The sequence below is a fragment of the Erpetoichthys calabaricus genome, chromosome 2, assembly GCF_900747795.2.
Source record: "Erpetoichthys calabaricus chromosome 2, fErpCal1.3, whole genome shotgun sequence".
NCBI lineage: Eukaryota > Metazoa > Chordata > Cladistia > Polypteriformes > Polypteridae > Erpetoichthys > Erpetoichthys calabaricus.
This window is the reverse complement of record NC_041395.2, coordinates 243,923,383-243,943,944: the sequence shown is the minus strand read 5'-3', so window position 1 is coordinate 243,943,944 and position 20,562 is coordinate 243,923,383. Positions and strand designations below refer to the sequence as shown.

Here is a 20,562-nt window from a genome sequence, read left to right as displayed (position 1 = left end):
AATTGTCTATAAATATTCTACAAACCCACTTCCAAAAGCATGTGGGTAATACTACTGGGTATGTTTTCCATCCATCCATCCATTATCCAACCCGCTGAATCCGAACACAGGGTCACGGGGGTCTGCTGGAGCCAATCCCAGCCAACACAGGGCACAAGGCAGGGTGCCAATCCACCACAGTGGGTATGTTTTGCACTACAATATATACTATTTTCCTGGCTGGCATGGTGAGTAGAGCAAGCACCTCACAGTTTATGTGTCCTTGTTTAGCTTTGTGCATTTTTGTGGCTTTGTGTTTAGATTTGTATCTATCAAGGACTGTGGTTTGCTCACAAAGTTCCCAGTAATGGTACTTTTACTGGTATTGCATAGCAAACCATTTTTAACTTGCTCTTGCAATTGCTTGGTTTTTGTTTTACATCATGTTTTTAGGCAGAGACATAAAATTTGAATAGGGAGGGAGAGACTTTGTTGTATTCAGGTGAGTAAAAATGACTTAATTATATACGTAAATGCATAAATATATACATATAACAATTACGTAGACAAAACATGGAATGTTTATTTCTATTAAGGAGATACATATCTGTAAATTACATTAGCTGTCATTTATATCCATTGTATTTCACTGTCTTCCATTAGTCATTGACAATAAATGGCATACTTATTAAATAAAGTGCATAACAGAAACAATGTTCAACTCTTGAATTGTTTGACAACTAATAAATACATACCTTAAAAAGGAATTCAGCAGACATCATAGTTGTTAAATTCTAGCAGAAGGAGCAATAAAAACAAAAGCAGAATTACCAGCGAATATACAGAGAACCCTCCATTGATGAATGTAAGGGAGAAGCTTTCCTGAAAGCTAGCTCACAAGAGAATTCCATTTAAAAAGTCTACTTACATGCAACAAATTGAACATTTCCTTAGGCAGAATGGTGGCGCAAAGGAAATGAATACAGTATTGTGTGGCATTATTCATATGAGTTTTTACTATTTCTGACTGATTATATTTAAAGAAAGCAGACCATTTTGACAGTTTGATGGGCATAAGGGGATTTGGAGGGGTGATTTTTGTATCAGTTCCTCTATATGGCACAACAATTGTATGAAGGTCTAACAAAGGCATATATATAGGCAGCACAGCACTTCTTGTCTACAAATGAGAACTTAGAAGAATTAAACATGCCATAGCTATTTATGTTAGTAAATAAAATTTAATTGAAATAATTGACCCATTTACAAATAGCTTAATTAAATATAATGCTGATCTGTAGTTCTCTCAAAATGGCATAGTGAGTTCATCTTCATTTTATTGTTGTGCCTCACAGGTTTATTTCGTCTGTCTGTGTAGTGTGTGATTAACATGATGCGGATTACAGTATTTAATATAAATGGCACAATCAAAAATGATTATTAGATTGAAAAATGCAAGGTCAAACATAGCGTCTAGCTTTGTATGTGACAAACTGCTTTTCTCAAAATTTTTTTCAAATGGTATTCTTATTTAATTTTTAACATAGTGATTATGTCTTGGAAGCTATTATGCCATAAAAAATATGTTTTATATTAGCTTTCATATATAACCCAGTAAAAGTATATTAATGAATTAATGAATGATTAATGAATGTTTTTGAGTATCCGTTTGAAGTGAAAAGATGGAAGAGACAGCGTCTCTCATTCATTTTTGTTTCCTTCGTATTACAATGGGTTAGGACTCTTCTGAATAGAGTTTTCCTCTTTAATGCTAAAAACAAGAAATCGACACCAGAAACATGAAACGCAGTTTATAGTATTCCATTCAGTTCTTGCTCAGCGGTATACATTGGACAAACTTCAAAAAGAATCGCAACACGTATACAGGAACATCACAACGCCGTCAGAAGAAAGGACTCACTTTCATTGATCTATATGCATACTAAATCAACAGGACATACATATAATTTGGACAATGTACAAGTAAAATTTAAGGCTAGTACTAAAAGTGCCAGAGAGCTGGCCGAATCTTGGCTATCAAATGAGAACGCCATCAACAGACACTTGGACATAAATCCAGCATATGCAAACTTAAGAAGAACATGTTCATAATAAATAAATTGTACACCCCTCCTCCTGATCACACTGACTTAGCCACCTCCCCCACCACATCCATGTAATTTTTTGCTATATATTGCCTTTGATTCTTGTAAGTCTAAGCATTATCTTCTGATGAAGACCCCTGGCAGAGGGTCAGCTCAGGAATAAAAACTACTTTATGATACCTCATTTATTTTTTCTCCCTTTGTGGATCTCCAGCTGCAAATATATATATATATATATATATATATATATATATATATATATATATATATATATATATATATATATATATATATATATATATATATATATATACACACTACAAATTGAAAAAAATGTTTTTTTTTATAGAATTATTTCATATCCAGTAGAGTCTACATTTTATTTTAGTGACTTTTCATCCAGAAGAGTAAAACCAAAAATTACATACAGTACAATTTGCAGAATAAATTAATCAATGGCTTTGTAGAAGATGGAGAAAATCTCACTAGAATAAGGAACGCAATTAATACTACATAATCACCTCACATGTTGTAAGAAGAGTCTTGGTTTTATTAGATACTAGCAAAATACCCACGCTTTGCAGCGGCGAAGTACTGCTTTAAAATTTTTATTAAGAAGAAAAGTAAACCTTTTTAAACTGAGGGAAAATATACCAATAATTATTTGTTAAGGATCTCTTTGTATACCACGTTGTCAGTTCGGCCCTCCGGTTGTAATATGACCAAGCTGTGCGCTGAGCTTACTCTTGAGCATGCAACATATAGTTGGCCATGTGAAAAGCAATCTTGCCTCAAATCAATGCCAACCTTTTGTATGGTCTGTCCCTGAGACTTATTAATTGTCATTGCGAAGCAGAGCCTTACTGGAAATTGGAGGCGTTTGAATTGAAATGGGTTTCATCGATAACTTCGCATCTAGCTTTTGAGCGTTTAAACATTCATAAACATCAAAGTGTCCACTACTCAAATCGTCACCTGTGAATCTAAGATGTTTAAGAGGCATTGGCTGTTGTCCAAAGGTGTACAATATTTGGCCATTTCGGTACACTTGAAAGCGACAACCGAACAATTCAGTGGCAGCCATCAACTCACATGCAGAACCATAGGTGAAGGGCTTAAGCATTTCACTCTTATAGTGCTCCTCTGTAGTATATTTATCTCCTGTACCGTCATCAGTCCACACCTTGAACCTGTCCCAGTCATTCAATACATAAGACACAATGTACCTCCGGATATCAAGAGTGAGCCTGATATGGCCATGCAATATGTAACACAGAGAATGGAAAAGACAGTCACCATCTCCGGGCATGGAAACCACTCGGTAAGTGACAGTTCTTTGATCGATGGTGATCACCTCGATAGACATGTTAATGGAGGTACGGTTGGAACGATAAAGGAAATGGGTACCTGAACAATGTAAACTAAGTCTAAAATACCTACACAATAACTATAATTGTAATAAACGAACAATAAAACAGCGGAGAAGCTGTGGATTAAATAAAAATGCTGCAGTTATCAGCAGGGAGATGTGAATACCGTGGCGAAGCAAGTAAGGGAATGAAGAGACCGGAGCGACGGACAACCTTATATAGGCAGGCAGCCAACTACGTGGGAGGCGTGGGGATGGGGGAACCCAACGCTGCCTCACACTACGACCGAGCTGCAGGCTATGGATGTATATATGTACGTAAGTAGGATTCAGTTAGAGTTGGGAACCCGCATACCAAATTTCTTGAAGATGGGCCCATAAGTAACAAAGACCGTTGGAAAGTTTCAATATGGCAGCCGACAGTGGCGTCATACCACTGAAATAAGTACGTACATCGGTTTCGGTTAGCGCAGGGAAGCCGCCTACCAAATTTCGTGAAGATGGGGCCATAAATAAGAAAGTTTAACATGACGGACGTTGTCGACCGTTATGACCGTTACGCGTAGAATTTCGAAATGAAACCTGCTTAACTTTTGTAAGTAAGTTGTAAGGAATGAGCCTGCCAAATTTCAGACTTCTACCTACACAGGAAGTTGGAGAATTAGAGATGAGTGAGTCAGTGAGGGCTTTGCCTTTTATTAGTATAGATACACTTAGGGCATCATCTGCTTCAGCAATGGTGTAGAGAACCTTACAGTTCAGAGCCAGGCATTCTGAGTGCAGTAGTATTATCTCAAGATGTTCTCATGTTGCTGTGCATCTGAATTACCAAAAGTGTCAGTCCAATTGCTGTGACACATCAGCTACATGCTAGTGCTTCATTTTAATTAACCACTTTAGTTACTAAGCCATGGGCTCAGTGTGGTTCTTATAACTTTAATTTGCCATAGAGAGATGTACATAGAAAGACAGAATTATATTTAAGTCATTTGTTTATTTAGCAGTTGATACAGGTGCATAGAGAGAATTAGCAAGGGTACCTGGCATTGCTCAGGGTGGAATAAAGTGCAGGTGCAGTCACCAGATGAATTCCTCAGGGATGAAAAATTGTCCTTAAAACAAATTTACACTGAATAAACCCACTATGGGGAACATCTTTGCATGCTTGTGTCAAATCATAAAAGTGCCTCCCTTGGCACATCCCTATTAAAACACAGGTGCAGTCGTCACTAAATAAAGTTCCCTGTGGAAAACCTTTGGAATGAAACACAGAATATTGTCTCCCCTGCATAAATAAGAAATATGTGCAAAATTTGGCCAAGTTAGGTTTAATAGTGTGGATCTGCATTCCAGTCAAACACACATTTAGATTTACAGTATATACTATATTAAAAAAAATCAATAATTAGAACAATTTTCTTAAAATTAATCATGTTTATATTAAATTGAAAAACCTTTGGTTTTTCACCCAAAAATATTTTAGAAAGAAGCTATTGCGATACTAGCTAGTCTGACATCGTAAGATCAGGCTCAGCAGCTTCATAGTCCTAAAATGAACTAGCACTGTACAAACCTCTGGTGCAGAAAAAGTAGCAGAAGAACAAAACATTACGTGGTTCAGATCCATAGACATCCTTGTGAGGACCTCCAGAGATTTGCAGTCAGGAGCATCACCTTTTGTCCCAAGTTGCCTAGCAATTCTTGTAAGTCTTGGCAACACAGAGCTGGCCACAGTCTACACTTGTGCTAATTGTGTTGCTTTCCAAGAAATGATTGAAAACACTTCAGACTGAGCTTCTGCCTGGGATTTGAAGAGGCTTTTGTGATTTCAGGATCCAGAGCACATGCAGTTGATGATTTATGAGCTAATAATTCAGCCAGTGGTGATTGGCAGCATCTAATACTTGCAAAAAAAGGATACTTCTCATGCAGATGACTCCTGCAAGACTGTTTTCCGCTCAGTTAGTTCTAGGGCTGGTTTGCATATGACCTAGGACACCAACGCTTACTAATCTCAATGCATATTTTTGACATTTAATTCAAGTTGTACAACCCAAATTAAAATACTGCAAGACCGAAACACAAGACAGAAGCCATATATCTTTTTTACCAATAACTTACTGTAAATAATGATTAATTGTTTTTTCCTGCAATTTGTTTTAATAGAAAAATATTTTCTATATTTTTTCTTTTAATAATATATATTGAGTGTAGTATTTTCCAATTATAATCAAATTATTCATTACTTTTAATACAAGAAACAACCTTTCAATGAATATCATAAATGATGGCTATAAAAAGACACGCATAGCAAAGACTAAGAGATATTATAAGAAAAACTTAAATTTTCTGTGTATTTACAATTACAGATAAGAGCCTGGAGCCTGCAAGAACATCATGCACTGGGACATTCATTTTGCATACTGATCGAAAGACTAAATCAACTGAAAGCCAAAATAAGGTTTGTTACATCATAGTTATTTTTATAATAAGGCTTTGGAAAGTCATATATGATTAAAGATGTCTCTATTATATTATAAATCATTCAGTGCAATAGTGGGTGGATTTAGATGCCAGTTTTGATTAATTATATGTTATAAGCTGTTGAATCATCTTTTTGACTAACTTTGTAGAGGGAATTCTGTTAAAAATGTTGTACTTTATATTAATTGCTCAGATGTGTATACTTGACATCTATTTCTTTTGCAGTGACTGACAGATTAATGAAGTTATGAAGTATTGTATTTGCCAAGATTCCATTATTATTATGATTAAGTAGGAACTGGCACCTAAATGTATATGTACCTCTGAAGCTATCTCTGTGATGGATTGCATTTCTTGCTGCTCTATAGAGGCAGAATCTTTGTAAACCTGTTAGTCAGTAGTTTATAGATTTGTCATCATCAGTGTTTGAATGGTGATGTTTACAATTCCCTTCAAAACATTTTACAGTGATATTAGGTTCCTTTAAAGTTTTATTTGATAAAGCATCATAGAGAATGCAGTTCAAATGGGTATATGCAGAAGAATTAGTTTTCTCTTAAAGGGACATTTGCTTTATATACCTTCATACAGCATGTATTATTAGAGGCATGGGTCCTGATGGTAGGCAGAGAATCTTTATATATGATAGTGGATTCAGAAAGTATTCAAACCCCTTCACTTTATTGTGTTGTACATTTAATTTGAAATTTATGCATTTGCGATTTTTCCCCATCAATCTGCACACCAAAAGTCACAATAATTAAAGTGAAAATATGTTTTGCAAATTTATTAAAAATCAAAAGCTGACATTTTTCATTTATATAAGTGTTCGTGACCCTTGCCTGTGTTAATCCAAAATGTGGTCAGGTGTACTCTGCTTGTTTTAATATGCTCGAGTTGTGTCTAGAACTTGATGGGAGTCCACCTGTGGCCAAATAAATTGAGTAGACATAGTCTAGAAAAGCGCACACCAGTCTGTATATAAGGCGCCACAATTCACACTACATGGCAGGACAATAACCAAGCCATTGAAATCCACAGAACTCTCTGTAGACCTCAAATTGTAGTGAGGCAGCAGTTTAGGGTAAGGGTATAAAAGCATTTTAAAGGTCTGAGTGTTTCCAGGAGCACAGTGGCCTCAAGAATTGTTAAATGGCAGAAGTTTGGAACCACCAGGACTCTTCCTAGAGTTACTTGTTCAGTCAAACTAAGTAGGTGAGCAAGAAGTGCCTTGGTTAATGAGGTGATCTAGAACTCAATGGTCACTCTAACAGAGTTTCAGAAATCCTCTACTGAGATGAGAGAACCTGACAGAAGAACAATCAGGCATTTATGGTATAGTGGCTAGACAGAAGCCACTTTTAAGAAAAACGCATATGATGGCATTTAAAGGACATTTCTCTGGTCAAATGAGACAAAAAAATAAGCTTGTTGGAAAGAACTCCAAACCCCTCAGACTGGGGTGACAATTCATCTTTCAACACGGTAATAAACTGAGACCTAAGAAAACGCCAGGGTGGTTTCAGGACAAATTTGTGTCTGTCCTAATGTTCCCAGTAAAAGCCCAGTCAAACTTCATAGAACATCAGCAGGGAACCCTGAAGATGACAGTTTACAGACACTACCCAACCAATCTGATGGTGTCTGAGAGGATCTTCCAAGAAGAATGGGATAAACTGCCTAAATGTAAGTGTGCAAAGCCTGTAGAGACTTAACCAAAAAGATTCAAAGCTGTAATTACTGCCAGTGGTCCTTCTGGAAAGTACTGAATTAAGGGTCTGAATTTGTACATGATTTCAGCTTTTGATTTACAATAACTTTACAGACCTTTTTAAATATATTTTTTCACTTTGTCATTATAGTCTGATTGTTAAAAAATGTGCAGACCTTTCTAAATACATGCTTCCACTTTGTCATTATAAGTTACTGAGGATACATTAATAGGCACAAAACGGTACATTATAGTAAAATGAAATCCGCAACACCAAAGTGTAACCACTCAGTATATATATATATATATATATATATATATATATATATATATATATATATATATATATATATATATATATATATATATAATATATTGTGGTACCCGGCGGGGGTTCATGCCCCGCCGGGATGCCCAGGAGGACCGGAGGAGGGCTTGTGCCTCCTCCAGAACATGAGAGGGCGTCCTCCCTGGTTGCTGTGGGGGCCACGGGTAAGTGTCAACCCTGTAGGGGCCCGTGGTCACCGCCAGGGGGCGCCCCGATGCCTTGGGTGCCCTGGACCTCAGTACTTCCGCCACACCCGGAAGTGCTGGGGGGAAGAGGATTGGGGACACCCAGTGGACTTCCGGTTACACCGCTAGAGCTTCCGCCACACAGGGGTGTGGCTACAGAAGCCTCATGATGCACCTGGAGTACTTCCGGGGTGTATAAAAGGGGCCGCCTCCCTCCAGTCAGGGGCAAGAGTCGGGTGGAAGAGGACGAAGCTTGGTGAAGAGAAGTGGAGGCGGACCAGATGCTGTGAGAAGGCATTGTGTTGTGGCCAAGGACTTGAGGGGTGATTGGTGCTGCGGCACTGGGTTTGTGCACTTCACTATTGTAAATATGAATAAAAAATGTGTGTTGGGTGAAACCATCGTGTCTACCTGTCTGTGTCCGGGCTGTTCCCCACAATATATATATATATATATATATATATATATATATATATATATTTATCTATACTAATAAAAGGCAAAGCCCTCACTGACTGACTGACTGACTGACTGACTCACTCACTCACTCACTCACTCACTCACTCACTCACTCATCACTAATTCTCCAACTTCCCGTGTAGGTGGAAGGCTGAAATTTGGCAGGCTCATTCCTTACAGCTTACTTACAAAAGTTAGGCAGGTTTCATTTCGAAATTCAAAGCGTAACGGTCATAACTGGAACCTCTTTTTTGTCCATATACTGTAATGGACGGGGGCAGAGTCGCGTATCGTGTCATCACGCCTCCTACGTAATCACGTGAAACGCCTTGGGGCCGATCTGGAAGAAGGTAACGCAGCGCCTTGATTTAAACGATTCCATGTCTCGGTGGGTTTAATACTGTGTAAGCATACATATTAACACATGTGAAATTAAACGTGTGCATTTACGGGGTGATTTCTCAGGCTTAAAAGCTCGCCTTTAATTAAAAAAGTAAATGCAGGGCACAAACCACGTTGGATTTTGTAATGATAGTTGATTAGTAAGGTCTATTAAGGGATACTTACAGAATGATTAGTAATGCCTGTGAATGCCGATGCAAGTAGGAGAATGGGCGTGAACTAAAGAACGAGTAGTAACATGTACAGTAAATGTCTCTAAAGTCTGTCTATTAAAAAGTTATTATATCTTTCAATCCTGTGTATTGATTAAACTACGAACCTAACAAGATCACTACATGGTGTCAGAAGTGGCGGATTGGAAGAGGAATGTGAAGAAGAGGTTCAGCTTTGAACGAGTCTCGTGTCTGTGAGTAACCCGAAAACGTGGTCAGAAAGCGCTAAGACGTTCTAGCAAAGGAGAAAAAAAAATATGGAAGGATTATAGCTCCCACCAAATCTCCAGTTAAAGGGAAATGTAGCTGAAAATTGGAAAAGATTTAAACAGAGATTCGAGTTGTATCTTGCTGCGATTGAAGCAGATAGGAAAAGTGAAAAAATGAAAGCGTCTGTGCTTCTACATGTAATTGGCGAAGAGACGCTAGAGGTGTATAACAATTTTCAGTTTGAAGAAGATGGAGACAATATGAAATTGAACAAAATAGTTGAAAAATTCGAAGCGTATTGCAACCCAAAGCGCAATGTGACGTTTGAGCGGCACAAGTTTTTTACATGTTTCCAGAAAACCGGCGAAACAATAGACCAGTATATGACGGAATTGCGTAATAGGAGCTGTTCTAAGAAGAAACCGTCGAGACATCAAAGGACCAATAACCTCTAATCAGAACACTAACACCAGCGAAACAAATATTAACGAGAAAACAAGTATAAATCAGGAAAGAACATCTCAACTGCAAACACAATTAACCAGAAGATCAAAACGTCAAGTAAAACCACCAGAACGACTCATTGAGACATGTTGAGGATTAAAGGAACATTTTCAATTAAGAAATGCTGAATTCCTTTAACAGTTGTGCTTTTTATACATAGTTTGAATGCTGGATGTATGCCTGAAATGTTCTGGATAGTTCAGTTGTTTGAAGTGATAAAGTTTATCAAAGTAGCATTTGAAATGTATAACATTACTAAGCTTATAAGTACTGCCTTACTTCTCTTTAAGAAAGGAAGATGTAGTGATACTTGATTTAAACGATTCCATGTCTTGGTGGGTTTGTGTAGCTTATTGTCAATATCTTTACACCTGTTTTTAAGACTTATTGACTGAAACGGGCTTTCACGAAAAAAAGTTAGGGCTTTGCTACAGGATACACCCTCCACAAGTTAAGGAAGTAAAAATAAAAGTATATATTTCTGTTTTATTTAAACCTTTTAAGTTCGTATGCATAGCCCCATTGGCTGTTTTAGTTTTTTTTTCTTTCTTCAGTAATATTTAATCTCCTTAAAGAAAAACAACATATGCATTTTACTTTTTTTGTATCTCTTTAGTAATATTTTAGTGTAAAAGGATAACCAGTATTTAAACCTTTTATGTTACTTTATAAAGTTATTTTACACAATGTTGAAAAATTAATAAGAAAGCTACATATTTTGGCAGCTGCTGCTTTAATTTTCAATGAAATGAAAAAAGCTCTCCAAGAGAAAACCTCAATGAAGAAGAAACAGTTTGCACTATCTAAAAAGGAGAAACCCTCATTTATAAAGGTTTGCTGCAGATGACTTAACTGAAAATAAATGAATAGTTCCTATGTGTATAATACATATTTATCTATTTGACTTATGCCTTTATTCCAGCAACTTGCAACATCTAAGGTACAATTTGTTACATTACTTTTGTTTTTTGCAGCACAGGCAGGTGAAGTGACTTCCTCAGGGTCACACAGTGGTGTCAGTACCAGGATTTGAACTGACAAGCTCCGGGTTTGCTGAAATATTACTGAAGAAAGAAAAAAAAACGAAAACGGGCAAATGGGGCTATGCATACAAATGTCCATCCATCCATTGTCCAACCCGCTATATCCTAAATACAGGAGCCAATCCCTGCCAACACAGGGCACAAGGCAGGAAACAAACCCCGGCAAGGTGCCAGCCCACCACAGGGCACACACACCCACACACACCCACACACCAGGGACCATTTAGAATCGCCAATGCACCTAACCTGCATGTCTTTGGACTGTGGGAGGAAACCAGAGTACCCGGAGGAAACCCAGACAGACACGGGGAGAACATTCAAACTCCACGCAGGGAAGCGAACCTGGGTCTCCTAACTGGCACCTTTCACTGCGCCACCATGCCGCCCACATACAAACTTAAAAGGTTTAAATAAAACAGAAATATATACCTTTATTTTTACTTCCTTAACTTGTGGAGGGTGTATCCTGTAGCAAAGCCCTAAGTTTTTTCATGAAAGCCCTTTCAGTCAATAAGCCTTAAAAACAGGTGTAAAGCGAAACTTGCAGCACCACTATTCAATTACACTTGCCTAACACCTCTCCTAAGGGGACATACTGTGGGATCTAGGCATCAGTCAAAGCACCAATCACAGGCCCGATTAGAAAGAGGGAAGCTGTGATTTGTCGTCTCCCTCCCATGTAACAATCACAGCCCGTGTTACAACGCATTATGTATGAATGTGTATATGTATATATGTGTATGTGTGTGTTTATGTATGTGTGTATATGTATGTGTATATATATGTTGATATGTGTATATATATATATGTATATATATGTGGATGTGTATATGTATATATATATATATATGTATATATGTATATATATGTATATGTAGATATGTGTATATGTAGATATGTATATATATGTATATATGCATATATATGTTTACATAACCTCTTTAACACACTACTTCTCTGCGAAGCGCGGGTATTTTGCTAGTATATATATATATATATATATATATATATATATATATATATATATATTGTGGCGGGCGTCTGGGGGACGCCTAGAAGGGCCGGGAGAGAGACTAACTATATCTTCCCCGGACCACGAGATCAGCCGCCCTGGCTTGTATGGGGGGCCACGGGAATTGAGCATGGAAGTTTAACCCTATAGTGGCCTGCGGCCCCCACCAGGGACCTCAGTACTTCCGCCAAACCTGGAGGTGCTGGTGGAAAGAATACCGGGGACACCCGGAAGCACTGGGTGCTCATGCGGCACTTCCGCCACACCAGGCAGTGCCGCAGGAAGCTCATCAGAGGGCACCTGGAGCATGTCAAGGTGGACATAAAAGGGGCCACCTCCCACCAGTCGTCAGCCGGAGTCGAGAGGAAGAGGACAAAGCTCAGAGGAGAGGGAGTGGAGGCGGTGAAGGAAGGACTGTGGAGAGGCCCGGAATTAAAGGTGTTTGGTGCAGGGGGCACTGTGTTGTGTAAAGGATTGTACATAGTGTAAATAAAACGTGTGTGTTTTTGGAATTGCTGGCGTCTGCCAGTCTGTGCCAGGGCTGATTCCCCCAGAATATATATATATATATATATATATATATACATATATATGTTTTCAGTGTGTGTGTGTAAAATGGACAGAAGTCATTGATTTGACTACACAGTGGTGAACAGTATCAAGAAACACTAAGTTACCTTCAATTCTTGAAGCTTTTGAAATACACTTGCATGTGGGCCTCATGAATAATTTAAAAAAGATAAATATTTAAGAAGAAAAATGTATTGCATTGAGAATTTTTGCCTTTTTTTTTTAAAGCAATTCACAAACCACAGTAGCAATACACCTAGAATTTGCCCTTAGCGCACAGTACTTGAGAATAATGATCAAACCACAAACATAAAGCAAACAGAAATGACAGTTAGTGTGGTAATGGTGCTTTTATACATGAATTTATAGTATGAAAGAGATTTTGAATTTCAGTATGTTATTAACAAATATGTCATAAGCTTTAAAAGCCTTAAACACACCCACATACAAAAGATATGCAATACCAAGATACTCTATAAATAAAAAGGCACCTTTTCAGTGCAACTACAACCTTGAGCAGAAGGCATGTACAGTATTTGATAAAAATAAAGATAATATTTAAATGTAGTGGTTGATGGACACCACAATGGTGATCCTACTGGCTTTCACCTGAATTGCTATGTCTACACAATTGACACACAGGTTAGAAAGCCTTCCAGTATCATTGATCTTGTGTCAAAATTTACAGTCACGATAGCATTCAAACTTATTGTGCATCATTTTTAACTTTAAATTTAACAAGGTTGCAAGTAATACTGACCTCCTCTGTTTGTTTTTCATTATTGTACCTCTCCTATATTTTCCCCATGTTAATCCCTTGCAATTTCCCTTGCTTTCATTTCAACACTTCAGAGTGGTTAAAAGGATGTTAAGATTAGAAGAAATATTTTTTTTCTGTTTTCTCTCTTGTGTCTTTTGGAGGGTTCCTTGTGAAATATTACCTTTTATTACGCTATTTGTATTCTTGATGACTCTTGAGTCATAGGTTGTGGTGGTTCTTGGTCAGGTTGCTTTCCTGTAAAGAATGTGGTGGTGCAGCTGTCATAGAATATAACAAATGCATTGTTCCTTTATTACGTGCATTCTAATAAATATGATTGCAGTAAAGCGTATCAGAACAGATGCAGGATTTCTTTTTTAGAAATGAGTATGGGTATATGTGAAAGAGATATGTGGCCACAGAGTGATTAAAGGGGGAATTGCCAGGTTGATTTTGGATGAGAGTGATCGACACAGCCTTCCCTTATTACTGTTTTGTGCATCATTTGGGAAGCACCTGCACTCGCAGGGCTATCAGTTGGTCTGAATAGGTTAGGAAAGGAACTGAAAAAAGAAAGTTGAGAAAGAAAGAAAACTGTAGCAGGAAAAATCAAAGAAAAAATGGAGAGAGATGAATCGGGTGAATCGAGCCAGTGCAGGTGGAAGGAGGCAAAGAGGTTGAGGATACTGTGTAGTGGAGTGTAGGCAATGGTGTTCCAGTGATGGTAGGTGTGTAGCATGGGTAATTGTGGGCTGAAGGTGACCTGTGGAGATTGATGGAGGTGTCAGGTAGAGGGAGATGGGCTTGGTGTGTCCTAGCATGTACCTAAGGGGATTTCTGGGATGGGAGTCAGATTAAGGACCGTGTCCGTCAGTGTCTCAGCCTTACTAAGCAAACCTTGAGCAGAGCACTGGGGACAAGATGGATGGGAGTCAATTCTGACTTTTTTTCCGGGTTTTAGATATGAATATATTTATCAGATTAACTTATTTTTTGGTTTTATCTTCCTTATTGCACTATGGGCACTGTTGTTTTATGAATATTTATTGAAGATTTTTCTAAACTGCACCAAACATTTTGGACACCGATTGTTACCATTTGCTTTTTAATATAATGCACTTTTGCACTTTTTGCACTTTAAAACTTGTTGCTGTGGTCAAGCCTACCCTACCCCATCCTCAGTTTTAAACTTCAGAGCATGACAATGATTTGGTATCATATTCATTGTCTTATTTGCATTATACAACTGTCACTAGTCTGTGTGAGACATGCTAGAAAATATCTTTTTGTACTGTATTCAAATTATAATAAACCTAAACCTGTCTTACATAGGCATTTGTATATCATATGGCAACAGAATAGAAAAGTACAAGAGGAGTAAAAACAATGACATAAACTAGTTTTAAATGGTGACACAGTGGTAGGACCTGGAATTTTTTCTTGGCTCAAGTGCTGAAAATGCCATCAGTACCTGAGGTATAAAAAACTGTCCTTAAGTCCAAGCTGTTAGTATTTTTTTCTGATACGTATAAAAAGAATAGTCATACTTTCTAAAATGTGCCATTCTTCTGCCTTTGTGTCTTTGATGCAAAACAATTAATTTGGACACTGCATGTCCAAGAATCAGTAGTTTATTAGTTCTAGTTTTTTTTCTTCAGCTCCATACGTGGCTACGTTTTAGATTTTCTCTTGTGATGCTTTATGGAGCCTTTCTATGGAACTAATAATCTTGCAATATTGGCAAAACAAAAATAGGAACTGAACAAGAAAACATTGAAACAGAAAGCAGAAAAAGGTAAATCTAGAAAGGATCCTAGTTGATAGCTAGGAGTAAAAAAGAAGAGGTGTCCGATACTGCCATATGAGCAATGAAGATGTTTTCATTAAGGGTTTTTTTGATCAAGATTTGGAAAGTGTGTTAATAAAACATACAATCACTTTAAGTACTCTTAAAAGTAGTAAACCTAACCTTAATTTTTTTTACCTAATATTATTTTTTTTTTACCATAAATGTATCTTATTACTTTATTTTATTTATTTCAAAACTGTTTCAACTACCAAGCTCTACCATATCTGGATCTATCACATTCTTGTTTGTCTCCTACCTAGCATCACACTTTATCCAACCAACATATACAAGCAAATATAGCAACACTTTCAATAAAATACTTTTAAAAAGTGTCACTTGTGGTTTTCTCCACTTTAAAACAATTGAGTTCCTAAAAAAGAAAAGCCATTTCTGTCCTTTCTTACAAATTTGTTCTGTGTTGAGAACAAAAGATAACCTATTATCGATGAATGTCCCTAGATATTTGTAGTACTTCACTAAGTCCACTGACTCCCTTTTAATAATTGTTGAGAGGGCAGCACCTAAAACCATATCCAACCATACAGCAATATCTTTTGTCTTAAAGATATTTAGCTATAAAAATGAACACTCACACCATTGAAGAAACTCATCAACAATATATCCATGACTGTCTACTTATTGTGTAGAAGACTCACAATCACGAAGTCACCAGCAAATTTCAGGATATGTCTGCCCTTGTGTGATATCCTGAAGCCATTTGTGCATAAGATAAACAGAACAGGAGACAGAAAGCAGTGTTGATATGATCCTACAATTAAGTTAAGATCATTAGGGAACACGCTGATTGTTACGATTATTATTAACATTAATCTTTGTGTTCTGTTTGTTAAAATGTCCAGAATCTACCCCAGCAAGTTAGGGTCCAAACAGAATCGATCAATCAATTTGTCAACTAAATGAGTGGCTGGATTGTAATAAAAGCTGACAAATCTTTAAACAACACAAATCTTACGTGGATTTTTGGTTCTTCCAAGTGCTCATTCAAAAAGTTTGCTATGGCATCTTCTGTTTTCAAACAGGTATGGGCCCAGATAAGCATGGATGTTGTTTAGTAATGGTCTCTTAATTAACTTCTTAAAGGTTTTTATGCTATGAGAATTTAGGACCATCTGTCTGAAGGCTTCTACTACTTTGCAATGTGTAGCTTTTGCTAATGGAATAATATTTGCCTGTTTTCATAGTCTGGGCACCTGCTGTTTGTGGTTTGTTGAAAGACTAGTTTGACGTCATTTTGAAAGAAGGGCTGGCACCTGTCTCAAGTCTGTTCTTTTGCTGATTAATTCCTGAAGCAAAATTTTGAACCTTAAATAGAATTCATTAAATTTCTGAGTCAATTAATATTTATTTTTAACACCTGTTAATTCTACATTATTATTGAATTTAGTATAAATGTCAGGAATTATTTTCATTCCATTTCACAATTAATTCAGGTTATCAATCCATAGTTCATTCTCAATTCTGTCCTGATACTTCAGCTTTGCCCACTTTATCTTGGATTTTGTCTCCTTCTGTAATTATTTCTGTTCAGTTATTGTTCCATGATAAAATGTCCTGTTTCTTCTGTTTATCATTTCTTTTAAATCTCTGGTAATCTATGGCTCATTGTTAGGATATACTTTGATTGTTTTAAGTGGAATTATGGCATTCTTGTAGAATTTTATATAGGTATTTACATTGTCCATCAGTGCATTAGTATCAGCACAGGAATCTTGAAACATGGTTCAGTCAGTACATTCAAAACAGGCACGCATACACTCAACAGATTCCTCATCCCAGACTTTTATGCGTTTAATATCCGGATTTTCTTTTGTCAAGTTGAACATAGTCATGATTAGATGAACCAACCAGGGAATTCGCTCACAATTCATAAGTGCCTATCATCAATGAACTGCCTCTACATCTTGTTTGTAGTCTGCCTGTGGTCAGTTGAATTGATTGGACATGATTACTAAAGGCACATTTTTGTCTATATAAGGTGACACAGTTGACAGTGTATATCAGAGCAAAAATCAAGCCATTCAGTAGAGAAAATTGTTTCCAGAGCTCTGAGACAGGATTGTGTCTAGACACACATTTGGGGAAGGCTATAAAAAATATCTGCAGGTCAGAAGGTTCACAAGAGCACAATGGCCTCCATAATTCTTAAATGGAAGAAGTTTTGAACATCCATGCTTCTTCCTAGAGCTGGCGACCTGGCCAAACTGAGCAATTGGGAGAGTAGGGCCTGAAGGGCTGAACTCCAGAATACCTGTGTGGAGATGGGAGATACTTCCAGAAGGACAGCCATCACTGCAACACGCCACAGATCTGGGCTTTATGACAAAGTGGCCAGACAGAAGCTTCTTCTCAGTAAAATACACATGGACATAAGCTTTGAGTTTGCTAAAAGGAACCTAAACTACTCTCAGACTTTAAGAAAATAGATTCTCTGGTCTGATGAAAGATTAGAATTATGTCTGGGGAAAAAGAGATTCCACTTATCACCTGCACAATACCATTCCAACAGTAATCCATGGTGATGACAGCATCATGCTGTAGGTTTTTTTTTTCCAGCAACAGTAATTGGGGCCACAGACTGGCCCAAAGGTTCATCTTCCAACAGTACAATGACCCCAAGCACAAAGCAAAGACAACAAAGGAATGGCTTAGGGACATCTCTGGGAATGTCCCTGATGGCTTAGTCAGAGCTCAGACTTGAAACCAATCATACATGTCTGGAGAAATATGAAAATACCTGTCCATCGATGGTCTCCATCCAAATAATCTGTAGAGAAGAATGGCAGAAAATCCTCAAATCATGTGTGTGAGGCTTATTGTGTCATGCTCAAGGAGGCTCCATCAAAGTCTTAATTCAGAATGCTTAAGAATCAGTGCCTCAGGTGCTTCAGTGAAGTACTGAGTAATGGGTCTAAATACCTGTGTAAATGCTATGGTTCAGTTTTTCTATTTTAATGAATTTGCAAAAATTTCTAAAATCCTTTATTTCACGTTGTCATTCTGGGTTATTGAGTGTTGCCTTATGCAGGGAAAAATAAATTTAAATGATTTTAGCATAAGGCTGCAACATAACCAAATGTGAAAAACCTGAACGGGCCTAAATGCTTTCTGATTGCACTGTAATGCTCTTTTCAGAGTTATAGGACATGTTTTTTTAGTTATGGAATCAATGTACTGTAGTAGAGACTGCTGTGTGAAAGAAGTGCAAGACCAGCATTTTATCATTATTTTGTGTCGCTCGACAACCTGTTCCTGCTGATCCTGTTCCCATATCTGGTCCCACACGGTGGTCTTTTCCTCTTAATCTGGTCTCCATCACCTTTTTATGTATTTATTGCTAGTTTCTGGCCATTTGTTGTATTTTGTTTGTGGTATTTGTTCTGTCTGTCTCTTTTGCTGTTTAAGGCATGGTGGTGCAGTGATTAGCACTGCTGACTTACAGCACAGATCCCATTTTTGGTCACAAAAATTAGTCCAACATAGCTGGTGGACACTTCCCTAACCCTCAGGGACACTTAAAATACCATTACACCATTATAATCCACTCAAAACTAGTTCAGTTCTTCCTTTCCCTTTGGCTTCAATGCATTTTCCAGAGCTTCTGAAAAGTTCCCAAATATTTTTGTGAGTTCGCCGAACTCATAGCAAAGCAAACTCTGCAAGGTTTGCTTATCATTAGTGGACTGTGAATTGGAAATCTAAAAGTGTCTGCAGTAATTTCAAATTCTGTTTGTAAGAACTTTGGCCAACTTTTTTCACATATTCTGTATTTGAAAGGGAAAATAATCTGCACAATACAATTAAAGGGATTTTTATATTTGTTGACTAAGATACATATTGATGCCTGTCATTTTAGGTAAGTATTCCTATCTTTGTTCATTGAGGAATACAACATTATTTTTTATATAAAATTCTGAAAATATCCTTCTAAACCTGTAACTTACTCACTTTTGTTTTTATTTGTGAAAATAATTAGTTGATGTGGATTGTTTATATACATTATGTGTCAGTCAGGGTTTGTGTGCATTTTTAGTTTTATTGTTGTTTTGTCATTTTTGATATTTTTATGTAAGTTCAGTTAGGTTTTTTTATGCTTTACCATGTATGTACTTTTCAGTTTAAATGTTTAACACTAGAATCCCTGAAGCCTATGAAAAAAACATGTAATCCCGGCCCACCTTACATTCCTTCTCACCTCTCCATCAGCATCTTTTGTTTTGTAAATGTGTCGATCAGCACAAGCAGCAAGCAGCCTGCTATACCATCCTCCTCCCTACCTACACAGTTCAAGTCGCAGAGAAGATTCTCAGAGCTAGTCTTGTTTATCTGGATGTGAGGTGCCTGGAGTTGTAGAGGGTAAATAATATATTGTTATTTGGAATACATGCATTTCATGTGTGTTCCATGTCTACAACAGTCTGTGTAAATGTAGGATGAAATACGAGGCAGGAATTGTTGAACACATACCTAAAAAAGAAATGTTTTTCATATTTTAGTAAATAATTGACAAAATGTAGACATGAAGTGTATAATGTGTGAAGACTGAAGTCCAAATATCAAATAAACTCTTTCACAAAATTTACAAGTATAACAAAACAAGTGCGCGTTTATTCAAAAATATAACCTTAGAAAAAGAAATCGGGTTAGGGTACGACACTGACATGACCACTTGGTCAATACGAGGTATTGCTGACACGTAATCAAGAGGTCACGGGTTGGATTCTGAGCACATCCGTTTTGAGTAGTGAGCAGCTCTTATTGTTACTATTATAGAATAAAAACATACATTTGATTTGAATCTATAACAGCCAGTGTAAATTTATGGCACTTGAACTCAGATGATGATGAGGGTTCTACATCGGAGAAAGAGAACAGAAACCCTTCCTGCAAGAAATGTCTACTCACACATAAGAACAACGCAGCTGCACCAGGTGTAATGGTGAAAGATGGCACCATTTGGATGCAGCAACAGGTTTGGGTGTTGTCCTGCCAGTCAATCTGCCATACACATGTCCTTCAAAGAAAAGCAGAGCAAACCAAGCTCGCCAAGGTATTGTGCAAAGTTCTGTTTGTAATTATGTTTTGTGATGGTCTTTATATAAAAAAAACATTGTTAATAAGTGGTTAAGCTCTGTTCAGAAAACCTCACATTTTTCGCAGATAGGTCATTGTTCAGATTCCTTATTTAGTTTAGATATCTGGTTTTCAATTTTTTACTTGTTTGTAAAGTATTTTATCTGACACCTTAAATATACTTTAAAGGAATACTCCACCCAAAAATACTTTTTATAGGTCATTTACCCCATGTACTTTGTAGTGGTTGTCAAGGAAAAATAGTTTTCATTCAGAATGGAGAGAAAGT

The 20,562-nt window shown here is 37.2% G+C and overlaps 1 protein-coding gene across 2 annotated transcripts in view; it reads left to right on the top strand.

Moving 5' to 3' along the window:
- The window catches only part of tcerg1l (transcription elongation regulator 1 like), a 669,172-nt gene that overhangs the window by 461,766 nt on the left and 186,844 nt on the right, over positions 1-20,562 (top strand). Inside the window, exon 7 of one of the 2 annotated variants that reach the window (XM_051922986.1) lies at positions 5,823-5,914. The exons of the other annotated variant lie outside the window; for it this stretch is intronic. Within the exon in view, the coding sequence (XP_051778946.1) occupies positions 5,823-5,914 (92 nt within the window). The remainder of the gene's footprint in view (positions 1-5,822; positions 5,915-20,562) is intronic. 2 annotated transcript variants of the gene reach the window in all.